General features: G+C 36.3%; 1 protein-coding gene across 2 annotated transcripts in view; it reads left to right on the plus strand.

Annotated features, from left to right (window-relative positions):
* LAMP2 (lysosomal associated membrane protein 2) overlaps positions 1-20141 on the plus strand; it is a 47496-nt gene that overhangs the window by 9333 nt on the left and 18022 nt on the right. For both annotated transcript variants that reach the window (XM_077144791.1, XM_077144790.1), the window contains exons 2-8: positions 3262-3380; positions 4038-4251; positions 11147-11305; positions 12223-12410; positions 14647-14769; positions 18797-18860; positions 19247-19411. In XM_077144791.1, the coding sequence (XP_077000906.1) occupies positions 3262-3380; positions 4038-4251; positions 11147-11305; positions 12223-12410; positions 14647-14769; positions 18797-18860; positions 19247-19411 (1032 nt within the window). The remainder of the gene's footprint in view (positions 1-3261; positions 3381-4037; positions 4252-11146; positions 11306-12222; positions 12411-14646; positions 14770-18796; positions 18861-19246; positions 19412-20141) is intronic.

Consider the following 20141-nt stretch of genomic DNA (forward strand, 5'->3'; position numbering starts at 1 on the left):
ATCAGAGTCACATTAGCTGAAGAGTCCCAAGGCCTTTCTGTCTCTGCAAGGTTTCTCTGTCTGTTGAGGTAGGAAGTTTAGAACTTAGGAAGTGACTTAGAGCCCGTATCATATTTTTCTTCAGTCCTTCTAATCAGCTGGATTTTAAAGTGGGATAAAGTGATGAAGTTTGCATTTATAAAAATTGACCTTTTGCTTATGGATCTAACAACCTTCTGTAACTCTGTTTCTTTGGTCATATGATATACATGCTTCGAAAGAGCTGCCTCATATTTGGTCACAACAGAATAAGCTAGTTTGGGAGTCATCAAAAAAGGCAAAACACCCAATTAAAAAGTGGGCCAAGGAGTGATGCAAATGTTCTAAAAAATGATCATGGTGATGAATACACAACTATGTGATGATAATGTGAACCACCATTGATTGTGCACCATGTATAGAAAGTATGTGTGTGAGGATTTTTCTCAATAAAAAAATTTAGAGAAAAAAAGGACCAAGGGAGTGTAAGCATAGTTCAGTGGTGGAATTCTCGCCTACCATGTCAGAGACCTGGGTTCAATTCCCGGCGCATGCACTTCCCAAACAACCAAAGCAAACGAAAAACCAACCAAACAAAAATTCAACAAATAGTGCTGCAATAAGGGGATACTCACTTGGAAAAAGAATGAAATGTGACTCCCACCATACAGCATACAAAAAAAAAAAAAGGGCCAAGGACTTGAATAGACATTCCTCCAAAGAAGTTATACAAATAACCAGTAAGCACATGAAAAGATGCTCAGAGTCATTAGCTATTAAGCAAATGCAAATCAAAACCACAATGAGATGCCATTTCACACCCACTAGAATGGCTATTATTAAAAAAAAAAAAACAGAAATAGCAGGTGCTGGCGAGAATGCAGAGAAATAGGAACATGTATGCGTTGTAGTGGGAATCTAAAATGGAGCAGCCCCTGTGGCAAACAGCTTGGTGATTCCTTGGAAAGTTAAGTATAGAATTACTGTATGATCTGGTCATTCCACTTTTAGGTATATACCGAAAAGAATTGAAAGTAGGAACTCAAGCAGATATTTGAATGCCAATATTCAAAGCAGCATTATTCACAATAGCCAAAAGGTGAAAGCAAACCAAACGTCCACCAGTGGAGGAAGGGATAAGCAAAATGTAGTGTAAATATATATATACACACACACAGATGCATACACATACATACACACACATACACACACACCTACACACTAGAATATTATTCAACAGTAAAAAGTAATGTAGTTCACATATATGCAGCAACATGGACGAACCTTGAAATCATGTTAAGTGAAATAAACCAGGCACAAAAGGACAAATATTGCATGATTTCACTTATATGAAATATCCAGAATAATCTGAATCACAGAAACAGAAAGTAGATTACAGGGTACCAGGGGTGGGGCTGGGGCTGGGGAATGGAAAGTTAATGCTTAAGGGTATAGAGTTTGTGTTTGGGGTGATAGAAAAGTCTTGGTAATGGATGGTGGTGATAATAGCACAACATTATGAATGTAATTAGCACCACTGAATTTTATATTTGAATGTGGTTAAAGGAAGAAATTTTAGGTTGTATGTATGCTACCACAATAAAAAATAGATTGGAAGAAAAAATAGTTTGGAAGGCCATTTGTGTCACAGTTCACATAGCTAGTGACAGGATCTAAAGCAACAAAGCATAGAGTACTAGATCTTTTTTTTGGTAAAGAAAGTTCCTCTCTCTGGTTTGAGAGAAGCAGTAGTTTAATACCTTTTCCATTTTCCCCTTACCTCATTTGCCTTTAGAAACTAAAGTCATAAGAGGACTTTAATTGCCTAAAATAAAATTAACAAGACACAAATGATTAAGGAGCAAAAGGCAATCCCAGTCTGTGCCATTACTTGAGAATCCTAGGTCTATAACTGTTCTTTTTTTTTATTATTAATTAAAAAAAATTAACTAACACATTTAGAAATCATTCCATTCTACATATGCAATCAGTAATTCTTAATATCATCACATAGATGTATGATCATCATTTCTTAGTACATATGCATCGATTTAGAAAAAGAAATAGCAAGACAACAGAAGAAGAAATAAAATGATAATATAGAGAAAAACTTAAAATAAAAATAAAAAATACAAAAATATATAAGAAAAAAAACAACTATAGCTCAGATGCAGCTTCATTCAGTGTTTTAACATAATTACATTACAATTAGGTATTATTGTGCTGTCCATTTTTTTTTTTTTTTAGAAATCATACCATTCTACATATGCAATCAGTAATTCTTAACATCATCACATAGATGCATGATCATCGTTTCTTAGTACATTTGCATCGGTTTAGAAGAACTAGCAATATAACCGAAAAAGATACAGAATGTTAATATAGAGGAAAAAAATAAAAGTAATAATAGTAAGAACAAAACAAAACAAAACAAAAACCTATAGCTCGGATGCAGCTTCATTCAGTGTTTTAACATGATTACTTTACAATTAGGTATTATTGTGCTGTCCATTTTTGAGTTTTTGTATCTAGTCCTGTTACACCGTCTGTATCCCATCAGCTCCAGTTACCCATTATCTTACCCTGTTTCTAACTCCTGCTGAACTCTGTTACCAATGACATATTCCAAGTTTATTCTCGAGTGTCGATTCACATCATTGGGACCATACAGTATTTGTCTTTTAGTTTTTGGCAAGACTCACTCAGCATAATGTTCTCTAGGTCCATCCATGTTATTACATGCTTCATAAGTTTATCCTGCCTTAAAGCTGCATAATATTCCATCGTATGTATATACCACAGTTTGTTTAGCCACTCGTCTGTTGATGGACATTTTGGCTGTTTCCATCTCTTTGCAATTGTAAATAATGCTGCTATAAACATTGGTGTGCAAATGTCCATTTGTGTCTTTGCCCTTAAGTCCTTTGAGTATATTCCCAGCAATGGTATTGCTGGGTCGTATGGCAATTCTATATTCAGCTTTTTGAGGAACCGCCAAACTGCCTTCCACAGTGGTTGCACCATATAACTGTTCTTTGGGGACAGGAGAATACTTCCTTTATCAATAGGATTCTCTTGAAAATACAAAGAAAAATAGTCACCAGGATGTGACTGTAAATATATGTTAAAAATACTTGGTTTCATTTTAGAACTGGTTAAACTTTAGTGGTAGATAGAGCTTATTTTTATTATATATGTATTTTTTGTGGTATAATTTTAAAATCTTATTTTTTATAAACCCAGGAGCTGTCCATTCTTATGCATTAGAACTTAATTTGACAGATTCAGAAAAAGTGACTTGCCTTTATGCAAAATGGCAGATGAATTTCACAATACATTATGAAACTACAAGCAAAAACAATGTAAGTAATATCTTAATTTTTCTTCAGGTTTTATAAATAGGAATTTAATTCTGATTCTTGTTTTTATCTCTGCACACATTTATACAAATAAGATTTAATATGTCGACTGACTTAATGCTTAAAACCTGTGGTTTTTGTTTAACATATGCACTTAAAGGTATTCTGGTTAGTTTTGGAAGGTGTATTTTCTCATTCATTGGTTCTTTGGAGTTTTTCTTGGATTTGGTTAAAGGCAAATGACCTGATCACAATAGTCTTCTACTACTTCTAAAAGCTAACATCAAAGCTTTCCCTTTTTAAATGTAGCTTGCTATTAAAATCCCCCCTTTTTTGGGATCTCTTATTAATCCTTTTGCCTTATTTGCTTTTCATTAAGGTCCTCCCTACTTATAACCTAATTTTAAAAATCATCTTAAGAATAGCAGTTCAGAATGAGTTTTCATCTTCCTAGATGCCATTTAGACATAAATAAATTTGTCTGGAGGATCAGTGTGTAGTTGAAGAATTTGAGACTGGTTTCTACAGCAAACCAGACAAATGGCAACCAGGGCCATCAGGGATGTATGATTTAGTCTGAAGTGGCACACCCTTTATCAATGCTTGGTGCTCATTACTGTCTGTTTTATTTCTCCACTCCCAAACTTCTTTTTCTTTTAGAAAACTGTGACTGTATCAGACCTCGGCACTGCAACATATAATGGAAGCACTTGTGGAGATGATCAGAATAGTCCCAAAATCGCCGTACAATTTGGATCTGGTTTTTCCTGGATTGTGAGTTTTATGAAGAAGACGTCTACTTACTCAATTGACAACATCTCATTTTCCTACAACACTAGTGATAACATAACATTTCCTGATGCAAAAGATAAAGGTAACCTTGAGAAATGGATTGGAGTTATGTTCTTTTGCCCTTATTCATGATACAAAATATTACTAATTTGAAATATTTGTTATACATATCTGCTTCCTAACTAGATTGGAAACTTCGTGCCTTTATAAACCCTTCCCATACAGCGTACAGATTTGACCTAGTAATAATATTTACTGTCATTGCTTGGGTGCTTTACTGTGTACCTGGTATTACCCTAAGTGGATTACTTGCAGTATCTCACTTAATCCTTAACATTAGCTATGGGAAGTAAGTAGATATTATCTTAGTTTTATTGGTAAAGGAACTGATACTTGATGAGATTAAATGACTTTCCGAAAGTGGGTGAGCTGGTGTTTAAATGTGTACAAGTTCAGTAACCTGAGACCAGCAGAAATGCTTATGTTTAAGATCTTTTTACTATTCAGGATTTTGATTGAAAAGTACGTGGTGATTGATTAAAGGTAAAATGACAGAAGTTAACATTTGCTGCTATTTTGATACAACTTCAGGTCAAAATTACTTTGGGAGGACATTGGCAATTAGGCCATTCTTGTAATTTCCAGAACTGAAATGTGTATTGAAATATTTTGAAGGCATGGATTGTGGAAATTGTAGTTTTGTGAGGCATATAATCTCTTTCTTTCCCCTCCATTGTGATTGGGTTAACATGGTATTTGTAGTTGCTTATTTCTTCTCACAGACAGTATTTCACTTTGACTCCAGAAATATAGGTAGATAGACATCAATTGCTTACAGCTGGGGATGAGTAACTTATTTGGACTTACAGATTTCAAAGGATTACATTCTAAAGACCCAGAAGTGAATGAGCTTGCATAAAACTTGGGAGGTATCACAGACTGTTACTTGGAGATCAAATCCTAGTTTTCTTTTTACTAATCTCTTAAATTCAGAGAATAGCTCAAGCAAGTGGTTATTTAATATATTATATATTTAGCTTTGTGCCCTGCATTGCCATTCAGAAGTGTAGGAATAAGATTTGCCCCTCACTTTCAGGGCGCTTAAAAACTAGCTTGGAAGATAAAGCTAAATTGTTTTCCCAAGGTATCTGGAAAAATTAGAAAGCATTGAGGTTTATGTGTTCTAATGTTGTTTGTGAATTTGTTGGGCGGGGGAAAAGGGTAGAAGATTCATGGGTATTTCCTGATCATCTAAGGACAGGTCTAGGCCCTCTGTCTCAAGAAAAGAAAATGTTCATAGTAAACTTGCGTATGGTACATGGTCCCTGAGCCCATCTGGGGATCTTTCTGGTTCAGAGTGCCTGATTTATAAGTGTTCTAACAAGTGGTTCTGATTAGAAACAAAGAGAATGGAGAGAGAGGTCAGTGTGTGCTGGAGTAGTGAGAAAGTTTGATAGAGAAGTAGGACCTGAGCTGCAATTCAGCTTATAGAATTTGAATAAGCAGAGAATTTTAGGTAGGATTTTTCCAGCAGGGAGGAAGCATGGTATGTGCAGTAGTAATTGGAAAGCTGCCTGATTAAAATAGAGGCTATTTGTGTAGGAGAAGGAAAATGAAGTTGGCTGGGTGCAGTGGACCTAAATTATAGAGGGCCTTGAAAGCCAAGGAAAGGCATTTAGCTTGATGGGGAACCATTGAGATTTCTTTTTTCTTTTTTAACTTTTTTACAAAGCAAAGAAATAAAAATGCAATCGTTTTCAAAGCACTCTTCAGCAAGTAGTTATAGGATCACATCAAGATTTCTGAGCAGGAGAATGATATAACAAAAGTAGAGGCAGTAGTTTTTAAAGACTGTAGTTCAGGATTAATTTGGAAATGAGGAGACTAGGGGCAGGGTTGGCAGCTCATGAGGCTATTAGAGTATGTAAGGAAAGACCTAATAAGTACCTGGACCAAGGGGTTAGCAATATAAATGGCATGGTTTAATCTGATATATTTGGATGTAAGAAATTACAGACTCTTAAAATGTTAACATCTAACCCTCCCCGCTTTTGTTTTAAACAATTACCAGATCTGTAATGAAATAGTGATTTATTTCAAAAGCAATTACCACCAGTCCATTTAGGAAGCCATTTTTTTATTGAGAAATCATCACACACACAACATTCTATATATGATATACAATTGATGACTCACAATATCATCACAGTTTGTATTCATTACCATGACTTTTTTTAGAACATTTGCATCACTCTAGAAAAAGAAATAAGAAAAAAGAAAAAACTCATACATAGCATACATCTTACCCCTCCCTGTCATTGACTACTAGTGTTTCCATCTACCCAATTTATTTTACCCTTTGTCCCCCCATTATTTATTTCTTTATTTTTATCCATGTATTTTTATTCATCTGTCCCTGGATATAAGGAGCGTTAGACACAAGGTTTTCACAATCACACAGTCACATTGTAAAAGTTGTATCTTTATACAGTCATCTTCAAGAATCTAGTCTACTGGAACACAGCTCAACAGTTTGTTACTTCCCTCTAGCCAATTGAATACACTATAAACTAAAAAGGGATGTCTATATAATGTATAAGAATAACCTCCAGGATAACTGCTCAGCTCTGTTTGAAATCTCTCAGGTACTGAAACTTTATTTGTCTCATCTCTCTCTTCCACCTTTTGGTCAAGAAGGCTTTATAATACTGGGTCCTGGCTTATCCCGGGCTTTCTGTCCCACGTTGCCAGGGAAATTTACACCCCTGGGAGTCATGACCCATGTAGGAAGGAGGGCAGTGAGGTTACTTGCCCAGTTGGCTCAGAGAGAGAGACCACATCTGAGCAACAAAAGAGGTTCTCTGGGGGTGACTCTAAGGCTTAATTTTAAGTAGGCTTAGCCTCTCCTTTGCAGAAATAAGTTTCATAGGGATGAACCCCAAGATCTAGGGCTCAGCCTATTGATTTGGTTGTCCCCACTGCTTGCGAGAATATCAGAAATTCTCCAAATAGGGAAATTGAATATTCCCTCCTTTCTCCCCATTCGCTGAAGGGGGCTTTGCAAATACTTCTTTATTCACTGCCCAAATTACTCTGGGATTTATCGGGGCATCACACTAACCTGGGCAAACCAACCAAACCTCAACCCTGTTCCAGATACCATGCACTTATGGTGTTCAGGTAAACTGACCATACAAGTTAAATTACAGAATGCACCCAAAATACAAAAATTTTTTTTTATTAATTAAAAAAAAATTAACTAACAACATTTAGAAATCATTCCATTCTACATATGCAATCAATAATTCTTAATATGATCACATAGATGTATGATCATCATTTCTTAGTACATTTGCATCGATTTAGAAAAAGAAATAGCAAGACAACAGAAAAAGATGATATAAAATGATAATATAGAGAAAAAAATAAAAATAAAAAATACAAAAAAATATATATATAAAAAAACTATAGCTCAGATGCAGCTTCATTCACTGTTTTAACATAATTACATTACAATTAGGTAGTATTGTGCTGTCCATTTTTGAGTTTTTGTATTCAGTCCTGTTGCACAGTCTGTATCCCTTCAGCTCCAATTACCCATTATCTTACCCTATTTCTAACTCCTGATGGTTTCTGTTACCAATGACATATTCCAAGTTTATTCTCTAATGTCGGTTCACATCAGTGGGACCATACAGTATTTGTCCTTTAGTTTTTGGCTAGTCTCACTCAGCATAATGTTCTCTAGGTCCATCCATGTTATTACATGCTTCATAAGTTTATTCTGTCTTAAAGCTGCATAATATTCCATCATATGTATATACCACAGTTTGTTTAGCCACTCGTCTGTTGATGGACATTTTGGCTGTTTCCATCTCTTTGCAATTGTAAATAATGCTGCTATAAACATTGGTGTGCAAATGTCCATTTGTGTCTTTGCCCTTAAGTCCTTTGAGTAGATACCTAGCAATGGTATTGCTGGGTCGTATGGCAATTCTATATTCAGCTTTTTGAGGAACCGCCAAACTGCCTTCCACAGTGGTTGCACCATTTGACATTCCCACCAACAGTGGATAAGTGTGCCTCTTTCTCCACATCCTCTCCAGCACTTGTCATTTTTTGTTTTGTTGATAATGGCCATTCTGGTGGGTGTGAGATGATATCTCATTGTGGTTTTGATTTGCATTTCTCTAATGGCCAGGGACATTGAGCATCTCTTCATGTGCCTTTTGGCCATTTGCAAAATACAAATTTTGCACCACATAAACATCTCTCCCTTTTTGTACCCAAAATATAAATTTTGCACCAAATAAACATCTCTCCCTTTAGTCTTACACAGAGGTTGAAATTTTAAAATATGGGCGATATCATCTTTTACCCAGTCTTCAATATACTGTAGTTCTATCCAGTTCAGCTAGGAAGCCATTTTAAATTCCAAATAATTAAAAACATGTTATTACATAGTATTAAAATAGTAGTTTTTTATTTTTAAAGATCTGATAATTGAAGTAACACTGAAGCTGCTGTTTTTTTTTAAAGCTTTTTCATGACCAAAATACAGAAAAATACAAAGAATAGTACAACTTACCCACATGTATCTATTACCCAGAATTAATATATGCTGTTTTTTTCGTATTTGTTACATCTGTTTATTTGGAGAAATGAAACCTTACAGACACTTGGATGTTTCCTTTGCACCCCTTCCCCAGATCCATTTTCCTCCCTCTTTCCCCAGAGGCAACCACTGTCATGATTTGGTGTATATCCTTCCTATCCATGTGCTTATATTTTACTATGTATACACTCCATAAATAATGCATAGTTTATAGAACTTATATAGTTTTATAATGTAACTCCAACATACCTACAACTTGTTTTTTAAAACTTTTTATTGTATAGTATAACATATATGCAAAGCAAAGAAATAGAAAAGCAATAGTTTTCAAAGCATTCTTCAAAAAGTAATTTACAGGACAGATCCCAGAGTTTGTCATGGGCTACCAGATGATCCTCTCAAATTTTTTTTATCATCACAATCGAACTTTTTTCCTTCCTTTTTTTGTGAAAAATACCATATATACAAAAAAGCAATAAATTTCAAAGCACAGCACCACAATTAGTTGTAGAACATATTTCTGAATTTGACATGGGTTGCAATTCCACAATTTTAGGTTTTTACTTCTAGCTGCTCTAAGATACTGGAGACTAAAATAGATATCATTTTAATGATTCAGCATTCATATTCATTTGTTAAGTCCTATCTTCACTGTGTAACTCCACCATCACCTTTGATCTTTCCATCCCTCTCTTTAGGGGTGTTTGGGCTATGGCAGTTCTAACTTTTTCATGTTGGAAGGGGCTGTCAATAATGTGGGGTAGGGAGATGAAACTAACTGATGTTCTGGAGAGGTTGGGTCCTCTAGGTTTCAGGACTTATCTGGTCCAGAGACCCATCTGGAGGTTGTAGATTTCTGGAAAGTTACTCTAGTGCACGGAACCTTTGTAAAATCTTATATATTGCCCCAGGTGTTCTTGAGGGTTGGCTGGAATGGTTGTGGTTGGGGATTGGCAGGTTATGATAGGTAGCAAGGTCTATCTGAAGCTTGCATAAGAGCAACCTCCAGAGTAGCCTCTCGACTCTATTTGAACTGTCTCTACCACTGATACTTTATTAGTTACAGTTCTTTTCCCCCTTTTGGTCAGGATGGAATTGTTGATCCCATGGTTCCAGGGCCAGATTCATCCCTAGGAGTCATCTCCCATGTCACCAGGGAGACTTTCACCCCTGGATATCATGTCCCATGTAGGGGGGAGGGCAATGTTATCACTTGCAGAATAAGGCTTAGAGAGATTGAGGCCACATTTGAGCAACAATATCTGCAACTTGTTTTTGAGATCTATTTATATGAAGCCAGTTCATATATATCTATGGAAATAGTGAAAACAATTTAGGAAAAATGTTCTGGTTTGTTGGTTTTATAAACATTCCCTTGGCCGTTGAGTATAGGGCCAAGGCAGCATTAATTGGCTACCTTGCTACATGATGGAGAAACACAGAAGACAGCTATATCAAGGATCTTAAATTAAATTCCTTCCTTCCTTGCTGCTTCTCCAAAAGAGACTAAGCTGCTTGGATGGGTAAGTATGAGCATTGTCATTTGAGGTACCTGTGTGTGTGTTATATATATATATTTTTTCTAAGTTTCATTGTAGGCGTAATAAAAACTCTTAATTTCGTACAGAATGGTTTTAACTTATTGTTTCACAGTCTGAAGATTTGCTGAAATGGAATAGTCTCTAAATGCTATCTGGGAAGAGGTTCTGTAAGCCCATTATGGTTATTATGACTTAATTTGGAAAGGTAGCACAAAAATAAAGATATACCATAAAATCCTTGATTAACCCTTCACTATTACTTCCTTGTGTGGCCACAAAGTCTGTTGACTCTACCTTAGAGTTGGGTCTTCAGTTTGACTTTATTTTCTTTCTACTGCCCCTCACCATCTTAGTACCTCCACCCCCAGCTCCGTCTTTCACCTTAAGCAGGTCATCAGCTTTCTAATTGGTTTTCCTCTTACGTGACTTCCCCTTAAAAAGTTATCTCCCCTGCCTGTCCCCTACTATTTTACCAGCTTCCTTAATGTAAAATGTATATGTTATTTCCTGCTTTAAAAACTTGTTAGCTCTCCATTGCTAACACAATAAAGCCCAAGTCTCTTTAGGTTATAGCAGATGCTTCTGGGTGTGACCACCTGCAACTTGTTTTTCCTTCTCAGCCCACTTCACTTTTTCCCCCTTACTCCCTATGTTCCAAGCACAATGACTTTGTCATTCCCTGAACATGTTTTGCCCTTTGTTGCTTTGGGGATAGGCTAGGGCAGGCAGAGAGAAGGAGAAGAAAGCCTGTGTAAATATATTTATGTTATTAGTTTGTTTCTACCTGCTTGGAAACAACTATTGTCCATCTTGTTTTATAGGTGTCATTACGGTTTATGACTACCTGATCATTGGAATTCCATTGAATGATGTCTTTAGATGCAATAGTTTATCAATTTTAGAAAAGGACGATGTTGTTCAGCGCTATTGGGATGTTCTTGTACAAGCTTTTGTCCAAAATGGCACCGTGAGCAAAAAAGGTTAGTACTTAAAGTATAAATTTCTATTCTTAGGCTCTAATTTGGGATTAAAGTATACCATGTAGCTTTAATTGAAATCGTTATTTCAAAGTATATATTAAAGCTCATTCGTAGCTCATACTACACTAAAGTTTTTATAAATAATAGCAATTCTTATTCTTGTGGGACTTAAAATTCTAAGTTTATGATGTACATGTTATGGTCCTTTAAAATGCTCTACCTATAACATTTTCAGCAGATAAAGCCTATTGTTTAAACAGATCCTCACATAGCTTGATCATTCATTGGCTCTCTAAATATCTGTGTTCTAATCCTGAATTTTGTAAATTGACTTTGTAACTTTTGTGTGACTTTATGTAGTAATTTCTCATTCACCAGTTCTGGAAAACTACCAATGCTTCTTAAAAAGAGCTAGAAATGCCTGTGTTTTGCTGTAGGGATAACACATCTAAAAATGCTCATTTGTATTTAAATTATTTGACTTGTAAACTTTTTCTGATAAACAGTGTAGTGCTTATAAATGGGAAACAAGCAAGCAAGCTAGGGAGGGATGAAATGTTTTCAAACTTAAGTTTTTGAATTTCATGTCACAGGCAGGTGAAGTTCTTTGGGAATAAGGGATTTTAAGGGTCTGAAAAGTTGAGCATGGCTATGTGTGAATGGATAAAACATTTCTGTGTGTCCTGGGCTTGTCTGCTGTGTTGTGTCATAACTCTTAGAGACCACCTGCATGTGAAGCAGCAGTTAAAGAATCTTTGGATCATTTAGTTTGAAATATACTAACAAAGTATTCCCTTTCCCGTAATATAATCCTCTTGGACTTTGATTGTGAGAAATATTCTGTTCTTCCCTGGCCATGTGAATTAAGGTAAAGTCCTTTTTAGTTTATTTTGTTCTTGTCTGTCTGTTTGTTTTAGAGTTTCTGTGTGACAAAGATAAATTTTCAACAACGGTAACTCCCATCATCCCCACCACTGTGCCATCTCCTACTACAGCTCCCACTCCAAAGGAGAAACCGGAGGTGGGAACCTACGCAGTTAATAATGGCAATGGCACTTGCCTTCTGGCTACCATGGGACTGCAGCTGAACATCACTCAGGATAAGGTATGATCACCTATTTGTATTGATATATTCTTTTTTGTATTTCCTTTCAAATATGGTTTATCCTACCTTCAGCCCAGGAGTAGTGTTACTAGGGAATGATTTTGATTTTAAATGGATATTTGATGTTGAATTCTTGAGTTTTGATCCACTTGGAGTTAAAAAATAACCATGAAGAGTTAATGCACCTTTAAAGGTAGTGTCTCGGTCAGTGGGAAACCCAGCAATTTAAACAACTCTTCGGGGTTTAGCTTCTATTTACTATCAGTAGATCAAAGTACAAATACTTGGTCTTTTTTTTTAATTAATTTTTAATTTTTTAAAAAAATACCAATAAACACGAAACAAACGCAAACATTCGTAACTTTTGATCATTCCGTTCCACATATATAATCAGTAATTCACAATATCATCACATAGTTGCATATTCATCATTTCTTAGAACATTTGCATCGATTCAGAAAAAGAAATAAAAAGAAAACAGAAAAAACTTCATACATACCATACCCCCACCCCTCCCCCTCACCGATCACCAGCATTTCACTCTAAATTTATTTTCAAATTTGTTCACCCTATTATTCATCTTTATTCCATGTGTTTTACTCATCTGTTGATAAGGTAGATAAAAGGAGCATCAGACACAAGGTTTTCACAATCACACAGTAACATTGTGACAGCTGTATCGTTATTCAATCATCCTCAAGAAACATGGCTGCTGGAACACAGCTCTACATTTTCAGGCAGTTCCCTCCAGCCTCTCCATTACATCTTGAGTAACAAGTTGATATCTATTTAATGCATAAGAATAACCTCCAGGATAACCTCTTGACTCTGTTTGGAATCTCTCAGCCATTGACACTTTATTTTATCTCATTTCACTCTTCCCCCTTTTCATCGAGAAGGTTTTCTCAATCCCCTGATGCTGAGTTTCAGCTCATTCTGGGAGTTTTCTCAATCCCTTGATGCTGTGTCTCAGCTCATTCTAGGATTTCTGTCCCATGTTGCCAGGAGGGTCCACACCCCTGGGAGTCATGTCCCACGTACACGGGGGGAGGGTGGTGAGTTTGCTTGTTGTGTTAGCTGGAGAGAGAGGCCACATCTGAGTAACAAAAGAGGTTCTCTTGGGGGTGACTCTTAGGCTTAAGTTTAAGTAGGCTTGACCTATCCCCTGTGGGGTTAAGTTTCATATGAACAAACTCCAAGATTGGGGGCTTAGCCTATAGCTTTGATTGTCTGCGCTGCTTGTGAGAATATCAAGAATTCAACTTGGGGAAGTTGAATTTTCCCCGTTACTCATCATTCCCCAAAGGGTATTTTGCAAATACTTTTTAATTCACTGTTCAAATCTCTCTGGGATTTATCGGTGCATCACTCTGGACAAACCAAAAAAATCTCATGTCCTGCCTACTCAAGGTTGCATGTACTTATGGTGTTCAAGTAATCTGTCTACATAAGTTATATTAGGAAATGCACTAGTCAAAATTTAAATTTTGTACCAAATAAACCTTTTTTGCTTTAGTCTCACACATAAGGTAAAATTTTAAAATATTAATTACCATCTATTTTCAGCACCCTGCAGTAATGACATTCCTTTGTTCTTCTTCATGCAAAAACATTTTTTAAATTTGTATATTTAGGCACTATCATTATACACTCTAGGCATTCCTAGAATATTCCATCTCAGTCTTTATTGTCTGTCTTTCTTTCTGATTTTATAATACTTGGTCTTTATTTCAGTCTTTTAAAAATATAACTCCTTCAGGCTTTTCTGTGAAATGCAGTATGGGTTGATATATGGGAATGGTGCAACTCTGCTTCTCCAACAATTTGATGACTCAGATTAGATAGATATGCCCCAATTCATAATGACGCATCTTGCTTCAGTATGTTCCACTGAGGCTACAGAGGGAGTACTGCAAAATAAATCCCATTTCCTGGGTTTTGTGACTTAAACGAGCTAGACAAATGGCTCTTGTGCTCCTTAAAAATGTGTGTTTCATTTGGCTCATTACTGAGGTGGCTTCCCTCTTGGTGTTTTGTTTGTTGTTTTTACAGTCTGCTGAGTCATAGCTTGAGGGCCTGTGCCACATTTGTTTGAAAGCAAGACACTGTAAACTTGAGTATCCAGGCAAAGGATATTTGGTTCAACACTAAAGATGGTCTTACTAGACTGTAAGGCTTTGTCTAGGCTTTTATAATTATCTTGTACCTTTCCCCTCCCCATCTTTTTCCCCTGAAGGTTGCTTCGATTGTTAACATCAACCCCAATACAACCGACTTCACTGGCAGCTGTCATCCTCAAACTGCTCTGCTTAGGCTGAATAGCAGCACCATTAAATATCTTGACTTTATTTTTGCTGTGGTGAGTAAGAGATTTTTCTAAAGTTTGGTTCATTCTCTTAGAAACATATCTGAAAGTCTAAATAGTTGCATGGGTGGGGGAAGTATCTGGGTTTATATTATATTTCAAAACTACTTAATTTTGAAGTAGGTTCATTGATCCCTGCTAATCCCTCAGATCTACTTGGTGGTCTCTGGGCTGGACTTATTAAGTAGACTCCAGGGAAAGAGCAAGAAATACATCAGAAAAAGCTATCTAATTCTGTCATATACAAATAATTTCCATGTTGATATTTTTCTCCCTTATTGGTTTTTAGAAAACTCTCATTTCTCAGCTATAATATTTTAGGCCTTTTGGAAAATATACTACTTGTAATCATAGTATTAGTCACAGTAATAGCTAACAGTTACTATATACTAAGAGTACTTAGTATGTACAAGGCTCTAAATACTTCACATGTATGAATTCATTAGATCAGCACAGTTGGCAGCCTTCAGGTATTTGTTATTCATTCTTATATCAAGTGCTGAACCCTATAATGAAGGTTCCTGGTTAAGCATACCTGTTACACTTCTTGATAGCATAAGTTAATCACTGGAGAGTTTCATTGCTGTTTTTTTCAGAAGCAGTTATTGTTCCTTTAATTTTTTTTATGAGGGGAGTATCTAGGTATTTGTTATGGCATACAGGGACAGGGGAACAAGTAGTGCAGCTATGGGTTGGGGGCGATGTTGGGAACCACCAATGGCAAGCAGTTCTCAAACTGGTGGTGGTCATATAAGTGGATAAAAAAAATCATGTTTTTAAATCAGATCACTATATCTAGTAATGGGGAAATAGTCTTAACATCTGTTATATAAAAAGCTGGTATTTTTTTTCATATCTGAACTTGGTTTCTTGAGTCTGAAGCATTTTTTTCTCCAGAAAGTATATGCTAAGTAATTAAGGATTATACTAGGCAATTATATTTAAGAAACATTTATAGAAATCTTCCATTGTCTGGCATTTAGTTCATTACTGTGTTACAGTACAAATAGGACCAGCAAACTGCTGTTTAAAACGTGTAGTTAAGCTTGTCTTCAGTATGGTTAGAGCAAGCCTTGCCAGATTCTTTCTCTTTTAAAGTTACTTCATAGGAATTATAGTCAATAAAAATGAGGAAAGTAGTATTTTAGGTTCATTCCCTTTTGACTGATTGTTTGATATGTCTAGCTGTGGTAGGATCCTTCTGTAGCATACATTTGATTCTCATGGGGAAATATTTAACATCTAATAATTATACTATTTAATTTGCATGGCAGAATATTTCAAAGTGTGATCCAAAACAGTGATATTTTAACCTTGTGACAGGCACTTTGAAAAATCAAGAAACATCTGCAATGTCAGCAGAGTTCAGTGGGTCCCATATCACCTTCAGCCTTGGTATGATAGATACTTCTAAAGTGAATTTATAGAATTATAGTGTCTTATATACAAGATGCTATGATTGGATACAAAAAGGCAGCCCTGTGTTCTTAAGGTGCCCACAGTTTAGTGGTAATGGTAGAAATTCAGAGCTCCTTACTGTTTTTGTCAAAGGCCTTGAATGCTACATTTTGAGCTTGCTTCTGTGAGCAGTAGAGTATGGTGAAAGGTGCATAAATAGTGAGTTAAGTACTAGACCAGTGGTAAACACAGAGTGCTGTGAGACAGTAAAGGAGGGAGAGGCAAATTCTGGCTGGAGAAGAATCAGGAACGTTTAATCCAAGAAATGGCATTTGGGCTGGACTGTCAATAAGTGGGAAAGAACAAGTAATCCTTGGATACAGGAATGCAACCCAGTACAGCTGGGAGAATGAGGCATGTGGCATACTTAGTGAAAGATTACTATGAAAAAGTAGTTGGAACAAATTGTGAAGAGCCTACAGTGCCAAGCTGAGATAAAACCTAAGCAGAGGAGGGGCACAGTGAAGTAGTCAAATCCTCCTTTATGCTTCCTTGTGAATTGCCCTCGAGTCTCTACCCTTGTTTTCATTTCCCACTGCCTCTACCCTGATTTTTGCCTGTATAACCTCTTGCCTGGATTATTCAAACAGTCTGCTGAGGAGTCCGTCTTCTCCCTTCCCTCCCCCAACCTTTTTGTATATCCTTAACCTTCGTAAAGCATCATTCTTCCTCAAAAAGCTTTTCAGGACTCTGGGCTGCCTGTAAGATAACATCTAAACTCCATAGCAGGGTAGTTGAAAGCTCCCCTTTCCCCCATACCCCACGCAATCCTACATTCCCTGCCTTTGTTTCCTTTGCTCCCTCTTCCTGAATCTTTTTTTGAGGTAGTAGTGGTAGTGGTAACTTTTTTATTGGTGAAAAATACATGTTTATAGTGTTAAAACAATTCTACCTGGCAGGTGCTATTGCTCCTATTTGTATAAGAATAGAATAGAAGAAAATTTATGATTATCCTTACATTTTACCACACTGGTTAAGTACACCAGAGCTCTGCCTCTTACTAGCACTAAGTTATTTAACCTTTATATGTTTTAGGTTCTTCATCAATACAATGGGGATGATAGTAGTTCTGTCCCTGCAGAGTCATTTTGAGGATGAAATGAAATAAAGTATGTAAAACTACCAGTCAGTAAGTTCTTAATAAGCAATAGTTATTGTTACCATTAATATGTGCTGGGCAGGGCATAATAAACAAACAACCTCCCTATAGCATTTGTCTAATAAGAATCATAGCGAAGAACAACACCTGTCAACTGGGTTGTAAGCACCACCTTAGCAGTTCTGGGTTTGCTTCTTCTCTATCTTCATGAATCTTATATTTACCTCACACTGTCCATTATGCATATCCTGTAAGACAGGAGAACCTAGTGGTAACCAGCACATAGGCTCTGCAGTCAGATTTCCTGGGTTCAAATCCCAGCACACTGTCTATTAACTGTAGCTTGGGAGAAGCATCTCTCCATGCATTGGCATAGGGGTATTGTAATTATTCAATGAAGCCTCGTGTGTAAAGCTCTAAAACCATTGCTTGGTGCTTAGTAAACTCTTAATAACTGCTAGCACCCTTGTGATTATGCTTCTTTTTTGACTCTGCCGTTGTTCATGTTGTTGCCTTCAGGAATGTCCCTTTTCCACTTGTTTTCTAAGTGAGTCCTGTTCAGGTCAAATGCCCCATCCCTAAGCTTGTGTTATTTTTGCTTCTCCCCTAGTTGGAAGTAGTTTCTCTCCTATGAATTTTCATAACTTATCACTTTCTTCTTTTTATATGGCTATATATTTATGTCCTTTCTTCTTTTTATATGGCTATACATTTATGTACTTTATCTTCCCATGGTGGGGGCAGATCCAAGGCTGATTTGTCTTGGTAGCTATCGGAAACACTTAGACATGTTTACCTTGTACATAGTAAGCACTCAAATGATTAGAATGACTGGCTGATCAGATGAGTGCTTCAGAAGGATAACAGAAGTGAGAAGGAAAGGTTAGAGCTGGAGAGACTGAAAGGCAGGAAGAACAGTTAAGAGCCTATTATAATCCAGCCTAGAGGTGATGAGGGCTCAGCAAGTGACAAGAGGATTAAAATCGAGAGAATGAATTACAGTGTCCAAAAGCCATATGACAAGGGGGTGCAAGGGTAGTTCAGTGGTAGAATTCTCACCTGCCATGTGGGAGGCCAGGGTCCGATTCCTGGTCCATGCACTACCCAAAAAACAAACAAGCAAGACAAACAAACAAAAATCCAACAAATGGTGCTGCAATAGCAGGATACTCACATGGAAAAATAATGAAATGTGACCCTGCCATGCAGCATACAAAAAAAAAAAAAAGCCATATGACTACAACTGTGGTCTGAAAATTGGAAACTAAATGCAGAGGAAAAAGGCTTCTGTCACAGGTTGGGTTATCCTTTACTTCGTTGCGGTTTATTCAACTGGCTCAGGTGTAATCTCTGGCTTCTAGGTGTGATTAACCTCTTAGCATTAGATTGGTTTTCTTCTGTAGATATTAATTGTATCTAAAGACAGTTGTTGTGTTGATTAACTTGAAGCTCTTTTTCAAACAGAAAAATGAAAATCGGTTTTATTTGAAGGAAGTAAATGTCAGCTTGAATCTGGTAAATGGCTCTGGTAAGCAAAGCATTGACTGGTGGGCAGGTGGGAATGAGGGTTAAACTGAAAGAATAGAAACCATAATTGCCTTATTATCATGTTGTGTCTTATCGATGGAACAGATGATTTTATATAAAAATACTTATATCTTGACCACAACTTAAAATTAGTAACTTAGAACTATAATGTTGTATCTTTTGAGGTATCCCATCATTTCAAAATATGATGGATAATTTTAAAGATGTGACTCATTTTAAACTATGGAAACATCTATAGAAAGATACAGAGTACCTAGTGAATTGCTTGTTGTAGGTAAACCCTAAGCTCCTGTTCTTCACTCAGAAATCCTGAAGACTGTTCCATATTTGATGTTAAGAGGTAGTTATTAACCTATTTCTTTAAAGTTTTCAGCATTGCAAACCACAATCTTAGCTACTGGGATGCCCCTCTGGGAAGTTCTTATATGTGCAACAAAGAGCAGACTGTTTCAGTGTCTGGAACATTTCAGATAAATACCTTTGATCTAAGGGTTCAGCCTTTCAGTGTGATGGAAGGAAAGTATTCTACAGGTAAGAATCAACCATATTTTATTTTATTAATAATTTAATTATCTAATGAATTTCTGTTGTTAGGTTGACTGATGGGTGGCTTTTCTCTGAGTCATGGAAATTTAAATATTGAAATAAGAGAAATGTGAATTCACCTCTTAACTCTGTTGTAGTGCCTTGGACAAGTTACTCTATTCCTTGATATCAACAGATAATGCTTATTCCTTGATATCAACAGATAATGCTTAAATTTGGCTCATCACTTTGCTTAGAATAGAATTTTTGTGATCCAAAAACCATTTGCAATAAAGTTCTTAAAGCTAAATTAATTGAGCTTTGCATATGCTCCCTCTGGGTTTTACTTTGTAGTAAGGTTGGCATTTGAGCTGCAGCTTTGACCATCTTGCATCTGCTTTATTGGTGCTGTTTTCTTGCTGAAATATTTTCAAAACTGACTGAAAACATTTGGTCTGATTTGTTAAGGCTAAAGATAAAGGGGTAGCAAAGCCTCAAATTTCATAAACTATGTTTTTGCCAGCCGAAATGATCTGGAGAATTTTAAAAGGCATGTACCAGTGTGAATGGGGCTTTTTGAAGATCTACTCAGAACTAATGATAGTATTTATCAGATTTCTTAATGAAACCCGTATAGAAAGACACATTGCAGTGTTTTTATATGAATATGAAAGATGTATTTGGCATTTCAAGGTTAGAATTTACATAACAAAATGAAGTACATAAAGATTCCTTC

Source organism: Tamandua tetradactyla, chromosome X (genome assembly GCF_023851605.1).
Source record: "Tamandua tetradactyla isolate mTamTet1 chromosome X, mTamTet1.pri, whole genome shotgun sequence".
NCBI classification, from domain to species: Eukaryota; Metazoa; Chordata; class Mammalia; order Pilosa; family Myrmecophagidae; genus Tamandua; species Tamandua tetradactyla.